This window comes from Squalius cephalus (assembly GCF_949319135.1).
Source record: "Squalius cephalus genome assembly, chromosome: 1".
Taxonomy (NCBI): domain Eukaryota; kingdom Metazoa; phylum Chordata; class Actinopteri; order Cypriniformes; family Leuciscidae; genus Squalius; species Squalius cephalus.
In genome coordinates this window covers 2,555,327-2,570,338 of record NC_137122.1, presented here as the reverse complement: position 1 = coordinate 2,570,338, position 15,012 = coordinate 2,555,327, and the positions used below count along the sequence as shown (strand labels likewise).

At 36.9% G+C, this 15,012-nt stretch overlaps 1 protein-coding gene across 1 annotated transcript in view; it reads right to left on the bottom strand.

Moving 5' to 3' along the window:
- Window positions 1-10,809, bottom strand: part of LOC307167159 (uncharacterized protein) — a 32,538-nt gene extending 21,729 nt beyond the window's left edge. Inside the window, exon 1 of the mRNA XM_079886123.1 lies at window positions 10,725-10,809. Within this exon, the coding sequence (XP_079742249.1) occupies window positions 10,725-10,785 (61 nt within the window). The 5' untranslated portion in view covers window positions 10,786-10,809. The remainder of the gene's footprint in view (window positions 1-10,724) is intronic.
- Window positions 10,810-15,012: the final 4,203 nt, after the last annotated feature.

Below are 15,012 nucleotides of genomic sequence, written 5' to 3'. Positions count from 1 at the left end.
ATCCACAAAAAAACGATACATTGATTTTAGTTTTGTGAAACACTTTTAGTTTGGAAAGCCAATATGCGGATGGGGCGTAAACGCTCCAACAGCATCATGCATATGTAGTAGTTCACACCTGGTGAGACTACGTCCCTGCATACTTAATGAGCCATTCATTCAGGTGACGTGTCACCTATAGCTAACTTAAATATACAAGCTTCATAAAAATGATCATTCTAGGAGAAAATTTCAGATGGCATTTAGAGGCTTTTGCATCTGAACTCTTCATACACACACACATATATATATGCATGCACATACATACTTTATAATCTTTTCAAAACTAGTCAACGTCTTTCAAAACTAAAGTATACATTTATCATACGTATTTCAAAGTAAAGGATTCATTAGTTAGTTGATGACTTTATTTTTGACAAAACACATACAGTATATATTCCTCATCTCAGTATAGCAATAGAGTTTGCTAAAAGCTGTTCATTCAATACAGCAGTATTTGAAAATCGATCATATTTTGTAAAATTACATTTATATTTGCATTTATGTCAAAACCTAGACACTTTTAAACATCAAAAGGACATTTATTAATATGTATTCGTGTCAAAATGACAAATAAACAGATTTTCCTATTCAATTTTGCATGGAAACGCTTCCAAGATGCTTGCGTGTCGCGTGAAAAATAGGCGTCGGTTCTATTTCTAGAATGCACGCGTTTTCCACGCGGCTCGTGCCGCGCCTGAGACGCGCATCTCACACAGGCAGTATGCAAACTCTAAACTGTTAACATGGATGGGAGCCGAAATAAAAACGGACACGCCACGCAGCTGAGACGCTTACGCCACGCATCCAGTGTTTCACCGGCCTTATCCAGCGGATGTGGGCGTTTCACAGGTTTGTATGGATCGCCTCACATTTGCGTTTGAATAGCGCGGTCTCCGTAGGCGGAGTCACATTAAAACTTAATTAGCTGAGATGAGAACGACTGACATCTCTCTCTTTACATACATATTATATAAACTGTGAATATTTGTTTTTTATAAAAATTACTTCATTTGAAAGAAGATAATTCAAGCTTCATGCCTGTGTGACTGTATGCCTGTTTGACTGAGTATTCGCTGAGTTACAGTTCATTTTCGGACGCGTTTCAGAATTGACTTCACTGACGGAGAGTAGGCAGAACTCGCATCATGTTTATTTTTCTTTATTTGGCGAAAAGCACAACACTTTGTTTTTATTATGAGCATACACAAAAAAAATACACACTAAACAGGATCGATTGATGTATAACACAAGCATATAAGATAAAAATTAATATTTTTTTTTTATTATTTTTTTGCACTCATACGAAAAAAAACGAGCCTATCGCGCCGGCGCGATAGCCGACCTCAGGGGGTTAAAATATATTTTTTATAACCTGTGATAGTTTTTTCAGGATTCTTTATTTTGCTCATTTGATTTACTTGTAGCCCGCATATAAACGGGGCACAGGAATTTACTGTGAGATACCTGCCTTTACTTTTGTTTATCGCTCACAATTGCTTTGTTTATAGCAAATTTAGAACATTTAGTTCCTCCACATAGAGGAATTACAATAAAACAGATTGAAAAACAAAACCTTTGAATCTCCTCTTCTTTGTTCAGGCACTTGATGGGCCATTAGTCACTGGAAGAGTGTATGTCACACCCCTGGTCTGAATCTCATTAATATTGATGGCCATTGGGCCATTAATATTGATGGGCCACCCCTCCCATGCATAAACCTCTTCTGACAAAAAAACAGTTTTAGAAAGTTCAAATCAATGTACTGTTTTATGAGAACGATAAGGCTGGATAATTTTCACATCATTTTGAAGCCAGAACTCAAAGCTACACAATTAATTAGTCAAAAGTCTTATTTACACATATTTAGTATGTGTTTTGTGATGTTATTTCTGCAACTTTCATTTTTATTTTTTCCAATAACCACGCATAAACATTATTCTCTTAAAAATTCAAACATATACATGCATGTTGATCAGATATTTTGATAGCCCTGTTTGTGCTATATAGAGTGAATTTACACCTTTGCCATTAACATTTTTATATATAACTGAAAAAAGCACAAATGTCAGAGCATGTCAGAACACCTCCAGGGCCCAGAAAACAGCTCAGACTCCAGAGGGTTAAAGCAGCCAGGGCTGAGCACCTCCGCAAACTAATAGAAAACAACCAAAACAATCCTAGGTTTTTATTTAACACCGTGGCTAGACTAACAAATAAACAGACGTCACCCGAACAAAATATCCCGTTACAGTTTAGTAGTAATGATTTCATTAACTTCTTCACTGAGAAAATAGAAAACATCAGAACCACAATTGTAAACGTTCAATCGCACCTTATAATTCAGCCTCAATTATCCCCCCGCAAGAACAATTACAGTGCTTTACAACTATAGAACAAAAAGAGTTAAATAAACTTATCACTTCATCTAAAACAACAACATGTTTATTAGATCCTATACCAACTAAACTACTGAAGGAAGTATTACCTATAGTGGAAGAGCCTCTCCTCAATATTATTAACTCGTCTTTATCTTTAGGTTATGTTCCAAGAACATTTAAACTGGCAGTTATAAAACCTCTCATTAAGAAACCACAATTAGATCATAATAATCTAGTAAATTATAGACCCATTTCAAATCTACCTTTTATGTCTAAAATACTAGAAAAAGTTGTGTCCGCCCAACTGGGCTCTTTCTTGCAAGAAAATGATATCTATGAAAAGTTTCAGTCTGGGTTCAGACCGCATCATAGCACTGAAACTGCGCTCGTTAAAATCACAAATGATTTACTTTTAGCTTCTGACCAAGGCTGTATCTCAATACTAGTTTTACTTGATCTAAGTGCTGCGTTCGATACTATAGATCACACAATACTCTTAGATCAACTACAAAATTATACTGGTGTTCAAGGACAAGCATTAAGCTGGTTTAGATCATACTTATCTGACCGCTACCATTTTGTCTATTTAAATGGAGAAAAATCGATCATAATTCCAGTAAACTATGGAGTGCCGCAGGGATCTGTGTTAGGCCCTCTATTATTCTCAATATATATGCTGCCACTTGGAAATATTATAAGGAAACATGGAATTAGTTTTCATTGTTATGCTGATGACACTCAAATCTATATTTCATCACGGCCGGATGAAAACGCTAAATTATCCAAATTGACAGAGTGTGTTAAAGATATAAAAGATTGGATGACGCGTAATTTTCTTTTATTAAATCCAGACAAGACAGAGGTAATACTTATCGGTTAAAAAAAAACGCCCACAGAACCTTTCACAATACAACTTTGACATCGTAGGATGTCCTGTTACTTTATCCTCTACAGTAAAAGACCTGGGTGTTATACTCGATTGTAACCTGTCTTTTGAAAATCATATTTCGTATGTTACAAAAACAGCCTTTTCCACCTTAGAAACATTGCTAAGCTACGTAATATGCTATCAGTTTCTGATGCAGAAAAGTTAGTTCATGCATTCATGACCTCGAGACTAGATTACTGTAATGCTTTATTAGCCGGTTGTCCTGCATCCTCAATAAACAAGCTACAGTTAGTCCAAAATGCAGCTGCTAGAGTTCTTACTAGATCAAGAAAATATGATCATATAACACCGATTTTATCATCACTACATTGGCTACCAATAAAGTTCCGTATTAATTATAAGGTATTGCTACTGACTTATAAAGCCCTAAACGGCTTAGCTCCAGTCTATTTAATGGATCTTCTATCACCCTATAATCCATCGCGCTCTTTAAGATCAATACATTCGAGGCTTTTGGTCATACCTAGGATATCCAGATCAACCAAAGGAGGGAGAGCATTTTCACATTTGGCTCCGAATAGTCTTCCTGATACTGTTCGTTGCTCGGATTCGCTCTCCCAGTTTAAAACTAGATTAAATACGCATCTTTTCGGCCAGGCATTCATATAATATTGTTAATCTCACAGTTCAAACTACAATCCGGCCTCTAGTTCATAAATGCCAGAGGAGAACTGGCCCCCAACTGAGCCTGGGTTCTCCATTAGGTTTTTTTTTCTCCATTAGGTCACCTGATGGAGTTTTAGGACACCATTAGGTCACTTGATGGCAGACATGGGGACTTGTGACTTGGACTCGAGTCGACTCGAGTCGCTATTTTTATGACTTGTGACTTGACTTGACAAAAAATAAAATACTTGAGACTTGACTCGGACTTGGAAGTTAAAGACTCGGGACTTGACTTGAGACACGATGACTTGAATGACTTGAGTGTTAATCACATCATGTTTTGAGTTTGAATATAAAATATATAAATAATTTTTTTAAATAAAGTTGATTACCCAGCTGGAGCGCAGGCTGAGAATAGCGTTGTCATGACTGGATCACGACACTATCATCAGTCATGCCCTCTCGTACCTTACGCACACCACGCCCACTTAGATCAGATATCACATCAACATGTCAGCCGGAGGGGTACCGATGCGGAATGCGGAACATACTTCCGGGTTCTACAAAATGGGTATAACTACTTCCGGTCGTCAGCTACTGAGGTAAACACAGCGTAGGAATGGCGACCTTTTATAGCCGGTGTTTACAGGAGCTACCCATTCTATCCATTTCAGATGTACATCGTATTGCCAAACGGACGTCCAGAGCCCCGAGTACTCCGTTAGATAAAGGATTAAAGTTTTTACACCTCCTCATTTATTCATGATTATGAAGGTATGTAAGTTAGTATATGTAGCTTTTGCTAATGGCACCCGATGTACAGTTAGCTAACTATCAGTAAGTTAGTTTAGACTTGTATGCTATCAGTAGTTTAACCTTTTATATTTGCTTGCAGACGATTAAAACAATGAATGAAGACTGCATTTTTATTTTTTTTATAAATTTTTTTTTTCTGAGACTTAAGCATTCGTGACATTTGAATTAAAACAGAAATAAGAATTGTATTCTAAAAAAGCGAAAAATAAGTTACCCCAGAGATCACCTAGCGTTGCAGATGCGTACAGCAGTGAAAACCGGAAATGCTTATACCTGTTTTCCGGTTCAAACGTTGGGCGTTCCGCATAACCCCTATTATTCACAAGATGGCAAAAGACGAACACAGAGCTGCCAACTCTCACATTCACAGTGAGACTCACGCGGTTGACGCTTTTCACACGCTCTCACGCCACACATCCATTTTCTCACGCACAGAAAAATTGCGAAGCAAAGAGAACACGGATACCGACAGACTAGACAGAGCAGGTTAGTTATGATATAAAAAAATCGCAGCTCTCAGATTCTGTCACTATTATTATGAAATTCAAACAAAAAATAGCGTTTTGGCGCTTGTAAATGTGACGCGACAGATCCCTAGCGGCACGTGAACCGATCATCTCTACAACCTAATAGTAAATAAACACGAATAAACACTGAAAGATACAGTGCAACTTACCGAAATGTATATTCCTCATACATAATATCGACCAATCAATCAAACAAATGGGTCAATAAAACAGCTGGAGAACAATTATGTCACATAACATTTAGGCTACCTCAGGAAAGCCATTTGATGACCATAACATCACCTAAGCACATTAGTTGGCTAGAAAAAAAGAGCTATAGAGAGTATTTTGCTAAATATGTGTACTATATTACTTATTTATTTTTATTTATATCATTAAATAAAGTTGTTATTAATAAAAAAAACGCATTATATGTATTTGAGTTATTTTTTAACCTTAAATAATACTGCCAGCTGATAGGGCTCTCTGTATGTTTACATTAGGTGAGCTGTTTTTTTTCTTGAGAAAAATGAATGCCTACCTTGTGTAGCCTACCTAATATTTATCCACATGAGTCAATATTAAATCAAATCACAAGAATTGAATTGAACTGAAATAATAAAAAAGCATAGCTTACCAGAAATTGTACCATGTAACCATTGTAACATGTTGTCACTATTTAATGCCACTGGCATTAATTAATTAATAATGTTGCTATTTGGCAAGTGATAGTGGAGGGTGAGCTTTTGAAGTTCATTGCCGTCAAAATGAATCAATCAGAATCAAGGACTGGAACTAACCGTTTTTTATATATATATATATATATATATATATATATATATATATATATATTATATATATATATATATATATATATATAATTTTATAAAAAATAAAGAAAGATGGCGACGGGTGTGGCGGTACGTGCTAGAGCTGCTGCTTGCCCTTGTACAAAAGTTTGCCTGTTTGACTGAATTTTCGCGGAGTTATAGATCATTTTCGAACGCGTTTCAAATGGGAGTTTACTGACAGAGAGAAGGCAGAAATCGCATCATGTTAATTTTTCTTTATTTGTCAAAAAGCAAAACACTTTATTTTTATTGTGAGTATACAGAAAAAAAATAGAAACTGAACAGGATCGATTGATGTATTATACGAAAATGAAAGATCAAAATTAACAGAGCATTTAGTGTTTATTTTTCATTGCTAAAAAAAAAACACGAACAAAACGCGCCGGAACGTTTTTTGGTCCCCAGAGGGTTAACAACCTTAAGGACTGTCTGAAGGTGCTTAATGAGTGCGGTGAAAACATTCCCAGGTTTGTATCACACTACCTGGATGAACTTCCACCTGTCGGATTTGGCAGCAATGGCCCTGGAAGCTCAGGCCAGTGTGAGCGAGAACTTGGGTAGCTCTACATGAGAACAGCAGCCGATAAACCGAAATAAATCACGCCGTTCTGTGGTGGATAAAGTATTGGAGACATGTTGCTGGGCCAGCAGCCATATCACCCTGTAGCCCAAGACTGGTCTCCCACTGAAGCTAAGCAGGGCTGAGCCTGGTTCGTACCTGTATGGGAGACTCCTGGGAAAACCAGGTTGCTGCTGGAAGAGGTGTTAGTGAGGCCAGCAGGGGGTGCTCACCCTGTGGTCTGTGTGGATCCTAACGTCACAGTGTAGTGATGGGGACACTATACTGTCAAAGAGCACCGTCCTTCGGATGAGACGTAAAACCGAGGTCCTGACTCTCTGTGGTCACAAAAAATCCCAAATTCGCCCCTTGTCCTCTGTCCATCATGGCCTTCTAATCATCCTCATATACTGATTGGCTTCATCACCGTCTCCTCTCCATCATTAAGCTGGTGTGTGGTGGGCGTTCTGGCGCAAATATGGCTGCCGTCGCATCATCCAGGTGGATGCTGCACATTGGTGGTGGTTGAGGAGATTCCCCCTCCCATGTAAATTGCTTTGAGTGCAGAGAAAAGCACTATATAAATGTAATGAATTATTATTATTATTATGTGATGTACTGGGTGTTCAAGAGACTTTTTTTTAGCTTAGCAGGATTTGGAAAGACTGAACTCCCCACATAAAAAGACTTCTATGGGGCGGGTGAATCTGCCACTGACTTAAGCACTGGATTAGTTCATGGCAGAATACCTGGCGGCATTGACGTACTATGGCACAACAAGTTTGATCAGACTGAATGCTTACTGGGCTATAGGAATTGAGTTCAGTTATGGTGGAAAAACATTCATCATCCTGAACATCTATACACCCCATGAGAGTTCCCAGAATGAAGATGAATATCTCAACAGGTTGGCCTGTGTCATTTATTCAAGATCAGGCTTCCACCTGCTTTTTTATTGTGGGTGATCAAGCAGGCCTCTGTACAAGACCAAGATGAACAAAGCCAAGCCAGGTGTAAATGAATATGTGGAAGAGTTTCATGCGGAGGCTAAAAGGGCTTTTAAAGCTTGGGCTGAGTATAGACATAAACATGGTCCCTTATTTGAATATAAGAAACGGGCAAATGCACATTTTAAATATGCCCTACGTTTCATAAAGAGGAATGAAAACACAATGAGGTCTGAATCACTTGCAAGGAAACTGCAAAAAAATAATTCAAATGATTTCTGGAAAGAAGTCAAAAGAATTCATAACTGAAAACATCTTTGCCAACGCATATTGATGGTGTAAGCGGTCAAGAGGAAATTACTCAGTTATGGCAAGGCCATGCATGTGCCGTGGTGCTCTCGTAAAAAGAGCTCAATATGTATATTTTTAAACATTTCTGTCTTAAAATGTGTTAAAATAACATTTATTGGGGTTTCTTCAAAGGTAGCATGTTTTTTACAGTAACTGGGTGATGAACTGCCGTGAGGTGAACACGTTTTGGAGTTTAGTGGAGCAGCTCGACCCGTGACCGGCAGATCTGACGTGCCTCACGCAGCATCCTGGTTTTGACGCATGCTGCCTGAACCCGTTTGTTTTGCGAATAGCTTACTCTCATTTCAGGCAGGATCACGGTCCTCTTGAAGCCAGCACACACGAGTACGTTTACAATTTAGTTATTTCATTCATCACTTCTGAATCTAAAAAAAACATATAAACAGGACAGGACAGGCAGAGGAGCAGGAATGGGAATGACGTGAAGGAATTGCATCGGAAATGAGTCGTACCTGGCGTTTAAAACCCATACTGAACTGACGCATGTCTCCAGGGTCATAGTCTAAAGCAGTGAAGTGTTCGCCGCATATGACGGCTGACTTTGTCACGGAGGCAGCAGTAAAATCTGCCTGAAACTTGCAGAGCCTCTGCCCTGTTTTTGATGTATTCGTACATCCCGCACAAACACAATAGTTAACCAATTTTGCTAGCTAGGTCTCCAGTATAACTGCTAGCCTACTTGCCGTTAGACTAACGGTAACTCTAGGCTTGGAGTCCCTCATATGACGTCACGCCCTGCCTAGTGAAAGGGAGAGGGAGTGCTTAAAACCACTGTAAAAAGTACCAACTTTTCATATTATATTCAGCATTTTGGTATAAAAAAACATACAAAACAATGGTGGGCGGCTCTTATCTTTGTTTAATAAGCACATTGCATTATCTCCGTGAAAAATGTAACCTGCAATTTACACTTTAAGTTTCTAATTATGTTCATCTACTAAACAGTTAATTTTATGTTTAATTTAAAAGTGTGTGCAATGTTATTTATAAGTATCGTTTGTTTGCCATATGCTATATATAAGCACTAACATTTTTTTTCTTTTTTTTTCTTAGAACTGGGTGTGTTGACCAGTTTCGACAGTCGTCTTGCCAGATCTATCCAAAGAGGGTGTAACGTGTTGGCTGGTTTTTTTTTTTTTTTTTGGTCTCTTAAAGTTAATTCACTCACTAGTTCCTCTCATTGGGCTGGGCAATGTACACTTTTCTATTAGACATTGATTTATCCTCTTAAAACTGTTATCATAATTTTAAACAATATAATGCAGCATCATTTAAAAAATAAAGATTCTCATTATTTATTTTCCCAGATGCCATCCAAGGTGTATATGACTTTCTTCAACAGAATAGAAATGCATATATTTAATCTGTAGGAAATTCAAGCTTCCTACATGGATCCATACTATGCAAGAAAATGGGTTCCAGCATTGTGATTATTGTAAGAAACAAATCAACAAGTAAAACATTCTCTACTTTAAACTAGTACTTCTGACCAGGGCTCTGATACCGTTTGAAATATCAGAATATTCATGTGAAGTTCATTCTTCTGTTTGCAATCAAAGCATCGTTTTCTACACACTTTAACATGCCAACATACTTGCGTTGCACAGCTACACAATGAATTTAGTGCAGACAGGAAGAGCTTTTTTGTTAAACCTTTATTTGTTTTGTTGACACCTATTGTTTTGCTACATAAGATATTAATTGATCAGGTTCATGCATTACTTTTGGACTTTCCAAATGATTGTCTTTCAGTTTCATGGTATGCATCTAAAGATTTTGAATTTCTTTCTAAAAAATGTTTGTGTTTGCTGAAGAAAGGCAGTTGTGCACATCTGGGATTGTATCAGGGTAAAGAATCATGAGAATTACATTTTTGGACAAATTCTTTAACCCTCTGGGAGTCACTTGTTATCTTTGTGGTCAAAAGTGACCGAAGAACACCAGAGAGTTAAAGGATTTGTGTTTGTTAAAGCAAGTGCTATTTTACTTTTTAACTTATTGTTTGTATTTATGCTGAGATTCAGTTTGGGTCAGTTTCAGCCAATTTGTAAATGGCCATTTTTTGCTTGTGTTTTAATAAATAGAAGATGATGTACCATAATCTAGTTCTTCTTTATTTTCTCTACATCTTGTGAAAAATAGTTTGATATGTCGGTATACATTATATACTACATATACTAGAAATGTTAATAATGTATTATGTTTTTTTATGTATTGTAGAATTATTGCTGTGACCATTGCTGCAAGTACAATTTGAAACTGTATTGAAATGGTAGAATTATGGTAAATGGCTGGAACCACAGCTGCCAGTATTTTACTGTAAATATACGGGTGAATTTTACAGTGTATTAATAAATGAACCATAAAACACACCAGGATTAAAAGCAGAAGTTTTAAATCATAGTATTTTTCCTGACTTAAAGCAAACAACACACTCTCCAGAATAATCTATTAGTCTTTATCAGAGAGCTGTTCAAATCACTGACACACTCTTAATATGAAGATAATTCTTCATCATCAGATGTTTGAGTGACACTATGTCCAGTATCAGGAATAATACAGTATGATCTGTGTGTATCAGTACACAACTCTGAGATCACAACGTGAATGTGTGCAAGAATAAACTGAGCATGTTCAAATGAACTCTTTCCAGACTAATTCCACTAAATGTCTTTAGAGAAAATACAGATTTCTTTACCTGTGAGAAGTGAAGAGAGAATGATCAGTCCCAGCAGACACAGATCACACTTATCAGCCATTTTCTGTTTCTGTCAGTCTTCCTCTTCATTATATATAGTTACAGCTCCTCCTTTAAACATCATCAGCTCCTCCTGTGGTTATTAACTTCCTGTCATCTGACCAACCAACCATCACTGGTGAAATAAACATAAAGCCTAATGTTGCAGTGCATGATGGGAACCACCAATCAAAGCTCATCCATGTCTCCCAAAATAATCATTATTGCTAATATAGCGTAATAAAAAATTAACATGTATCTAATATTTATCGAAATGAATCGATATTGAATCAAAATCGGATTCAAATCCATCATTCCTCTAAGCCGGCCAATATAAGCCATTCTGCTGGAAAATGGTTGTCAACGGAGAAGACCAGGAAGTGGTTTTATTTAAGGCTCTGCAGAACATCCCCGTTGATCAGGAGTATTTGACTGTGGGGTGAGTCGTAAATCGTGCCGTGGGGAGGGGTTAGGTCTCGAGTGGCTGGACGAGTACGCCCCAGTCCATTTCTTTTGTTCAAAAGCTCACTTCACTCTTTTAGATGTAAACTATTTTTTAACCCAGCCTCTGACATTACTCAAAGTAGTGCGATGTCAGTGCCGGTCCCAATCCCGGATAAATGGTGAGGGTTTTTACTCACTTATGGTGCACTTTGTCATGGTCACCAGCTAGTCACCACCTCCTCACTACATTTCCCATCATCCTCTCTGGCCCTCACCTGCATGCCCTTACCTGACTCCTTACCTGCACGATACCTACCTGAACAACTTGTCTTCAGTCATCTGCTTCCTTCATCCGTCTTCAGTCATTGCCTCGATCTCCATTTCAGAACAGACATCTATCCTGAACACTGTATTCATCAGTTACTCTCCTGCTTCCATCGCTGCGATCACATACTTCTGCAAATAAACCTGTTGATTACTTTACCTGTGTGAATCCTTTACCTGTGTGAAAAATAAATCAGTGTTCACAACATTTATAATAAGTGCACCATATATGGTATAAATACTTATAAATATAACATATGTGTATATATATATATATATATGTGTTATAACATTTAATAATCCATAAGCATTTCACAGATTCTATGTACACTAATTGTATAAAACAATTCTGTCAGTACACCATAAGTTATAAAATGAACTAGATCAATGTGATTAATGCCATTCATAGTTTCCATCCTTATGTTGTGTCTCCCTCTAGTGGGCAAGCAACATTTATTTATTATATGTGTTTTAAACACTTATGAAAATAACATATAATCATAAAATATATAGAAATATAACATTCATGCATTTATAACATTTGGAATTTTTACTTTTATTTTATAATATTACATTTTCCATTGGTTAATGTTAGCCTACTAAATCATGATAATTAGTTTACTGGATCAATGCGATTATTTCCATTCATAGTTTCCATCCTTATCCTGTGTCTCCCTCTAGTGGGCAAGCAACATTTATTTAGCAAAACTATGGACCAGAAGCAGAAGATTTGGATCGACTCACTGAAGCAAATATTTGCAAAGACGATCGTAAGAAAATAATAAAAACAATTAACCACTCAGACCACTGGAATGCATATTTTCCGTGCCCATGTTAACAGGTTAGAGCTTTCACACTGCACGCGGATGCGGTCCGGCGATCCGCTCCAGTTGCGGTGCGTATACAGCAGTGCAGAGATCGTTCCCACACCGAGTCTATTTCTGCTGTGTGCACGCGCTGAATTAAAGTGACAGCACATGGTTGTATTTAATTAAATACTACTATTTTTCACAGTCATCTTTTTACTCTAAGACCGGGGTAAAGCAAGGAAAACTATAATTTACCTCAACAAGGCGACATTATGAACAACACTCGTCTCATTCGTGGAGGTGGAAAAACAAGTTCTTTGTGACATGCAAGATGTATTGTAGCCTATTCAAATTTAAGTGCAAAAGAAAAAGCATGAGAGTCGGCTGTTTCTGTCAATTTTAAGTTTTCATTTAAAATGTTTGCGATTTTAATATAAGGTCATGGTTAAATATTTGACCACTTGCTTGAGTAACTTAATATAAGTAGAAGTAATGCATGGAATACTAGCCCTACGTTGTTTAAATTGTGTTTCGCAACGCTGACAAAAAACTTTTTTTAATAAAAGTTGCTGATAACTTCTGGATTTGAAATAAAAAGAGTGAGTATGTGTGTTTGTGGTACAGCCGCGGATCAGTCACTGCAAATGCAGCATATGTGAAAGCACTATAGCGCACTGCTCACACACACCGCACACACACTGCACACGGAGGATGTGTGAAACAAACGGGCGTAAAAATGTCCAATATCAATTTCTAAAATTCAACCTCAAGTTTCTCAATTTCAAGTTCAATGTCTTGTTTTCAAATTCCAAAAAATGACTGAGTAGGAAAGTTGTTCAAAAATTAACACAGTTCAGTCCATGAAGAGAATTAATTTTGTCTTCAGGGAAATCCTGGGATACTTGAAAAACGCAATGTATGCAGTTCTGTCCTACCCAATCAGAAAACTCCTTTTCTCACAACTCCTTTTCCTCTGTTTCCAGGTACGAAACGATGGGATGGCTCGCCAGTCCAAACCCGGGATAAGAGTCCACAGCCAGGACAGGATTCAGGATCACAGCAGCAATTTTTCAGACACTCACAAAAGAGAAAAATAAAACACAAGAACAAAACCTGGCCTTGCAAAAACAAAGCCAAAACAATCATCAGTAACTCATTCAAATAAACAGTTTCTAATGACCAAAATGTCTGTTTCAATTATTTGGATATAGGCAACACATGCTAGTCACCATGTGCTTGATTAACACACTAGAGTCTGTGTACAGAGCTAGCGAAGCTAGCAGCGCATGGCACACACTTCACAACAAAAAATATAATCTTTCAAACATTTAAACATAACTATATGCACTCACAGATCATATTAGAAAACACTTAAAGCATTTTCAAACATTTCTTATATCACTCATCACTTTTTCAAATGTATTTTTCACATTAAGAGTCCAAAAACAGTATCCACATTACCTAAATACATCTCTTATTAAGAAATTGATACTCACCAAGGAGAAATATAAATCAGAGACAAAAAAAGTATTTTCTCCGTCAGTGTCTTTTCTTCTCGTCGCTTTCAGATTCACATCGCACTCTTCTCAAAGCGTGGGCTTTTTAAATAATTAATACCTCATAAATCTACTTCTCAACTTGTTAATAATCTATTGCTGGATTTATTAAACAGTTTGTTCTCCCTCAAATCACTCAATCGCATCTGCTCTCACTCTCGTGTCGTTCGCAATCTCCAGTCTCTACATTTCTGCTTGTGCGCGATCTTCTGGAACTCTCCAACAGGGGGCGGGGCTAACCTTTCACTTCACCAATCAGGAATCGGTTCAGGAACCTTTTCTTTTTATAATAAAATAAAATAAAAATGATACTTCATGTTCTTTTTTTACTATTAGTTTTATAGCGATATAAATAAAATAATACTAATTATTAATATTAGTGACCAGAGTTATGACCTGAGTTACATAAATCAACTATTTAAATGTACATTCATACATATTATTCAGACATATAGTAATAGTTACTTAGTGTGTCAATAATTAATAGTTAATTCAGTTTTTTTGTGAGCTCATCTAAAGTGAGGACTAGTTATGCCTTGTAAAGCTTTTACAAAGGAGATTGTACAGTTATCTTCTAAACAGAAAAAGGAAATAAACACAACACAGTGATACAGAACATAGAAATATTTAAGATGTATGACTGTACTTTTAAATAGTTTATTAATCGTTTACTTACACTTTCTAAGTGATCTTATGAACCACTAACAACAACTCCTAAATAACCGGTTTGTAAATAATGCAATACTTTAAAAAGTCATTAAAAAGTAAGAAAATACAATTACTAAATAAGTCAGTGATACATTTGTATTTTTTTAGAAAATGAGCGATCGTTTCGCTAGATAAGACCCTATTCCTCAGCTGGGATCGTGCAGAGCCCTTTGAAACTGCTTTGATTTGGACTTCAACAATTTGGTGACCGTTGAAGTCCATTGTGTGGAGAAAAATCCTAAAATGTTTTCCTCAAAAAACTTAATTTCTTTTCCACTGAAGTTAGAAAGACATGAACATCTTGGATGGCATTGGGGGTGAGTAAATTATCAGGACATTTTCATTTTGATGTGAACTAATCCTTTAAGTAATGGGGGAATGTAGTGTTTGTGTATTAGTCAGGAGATG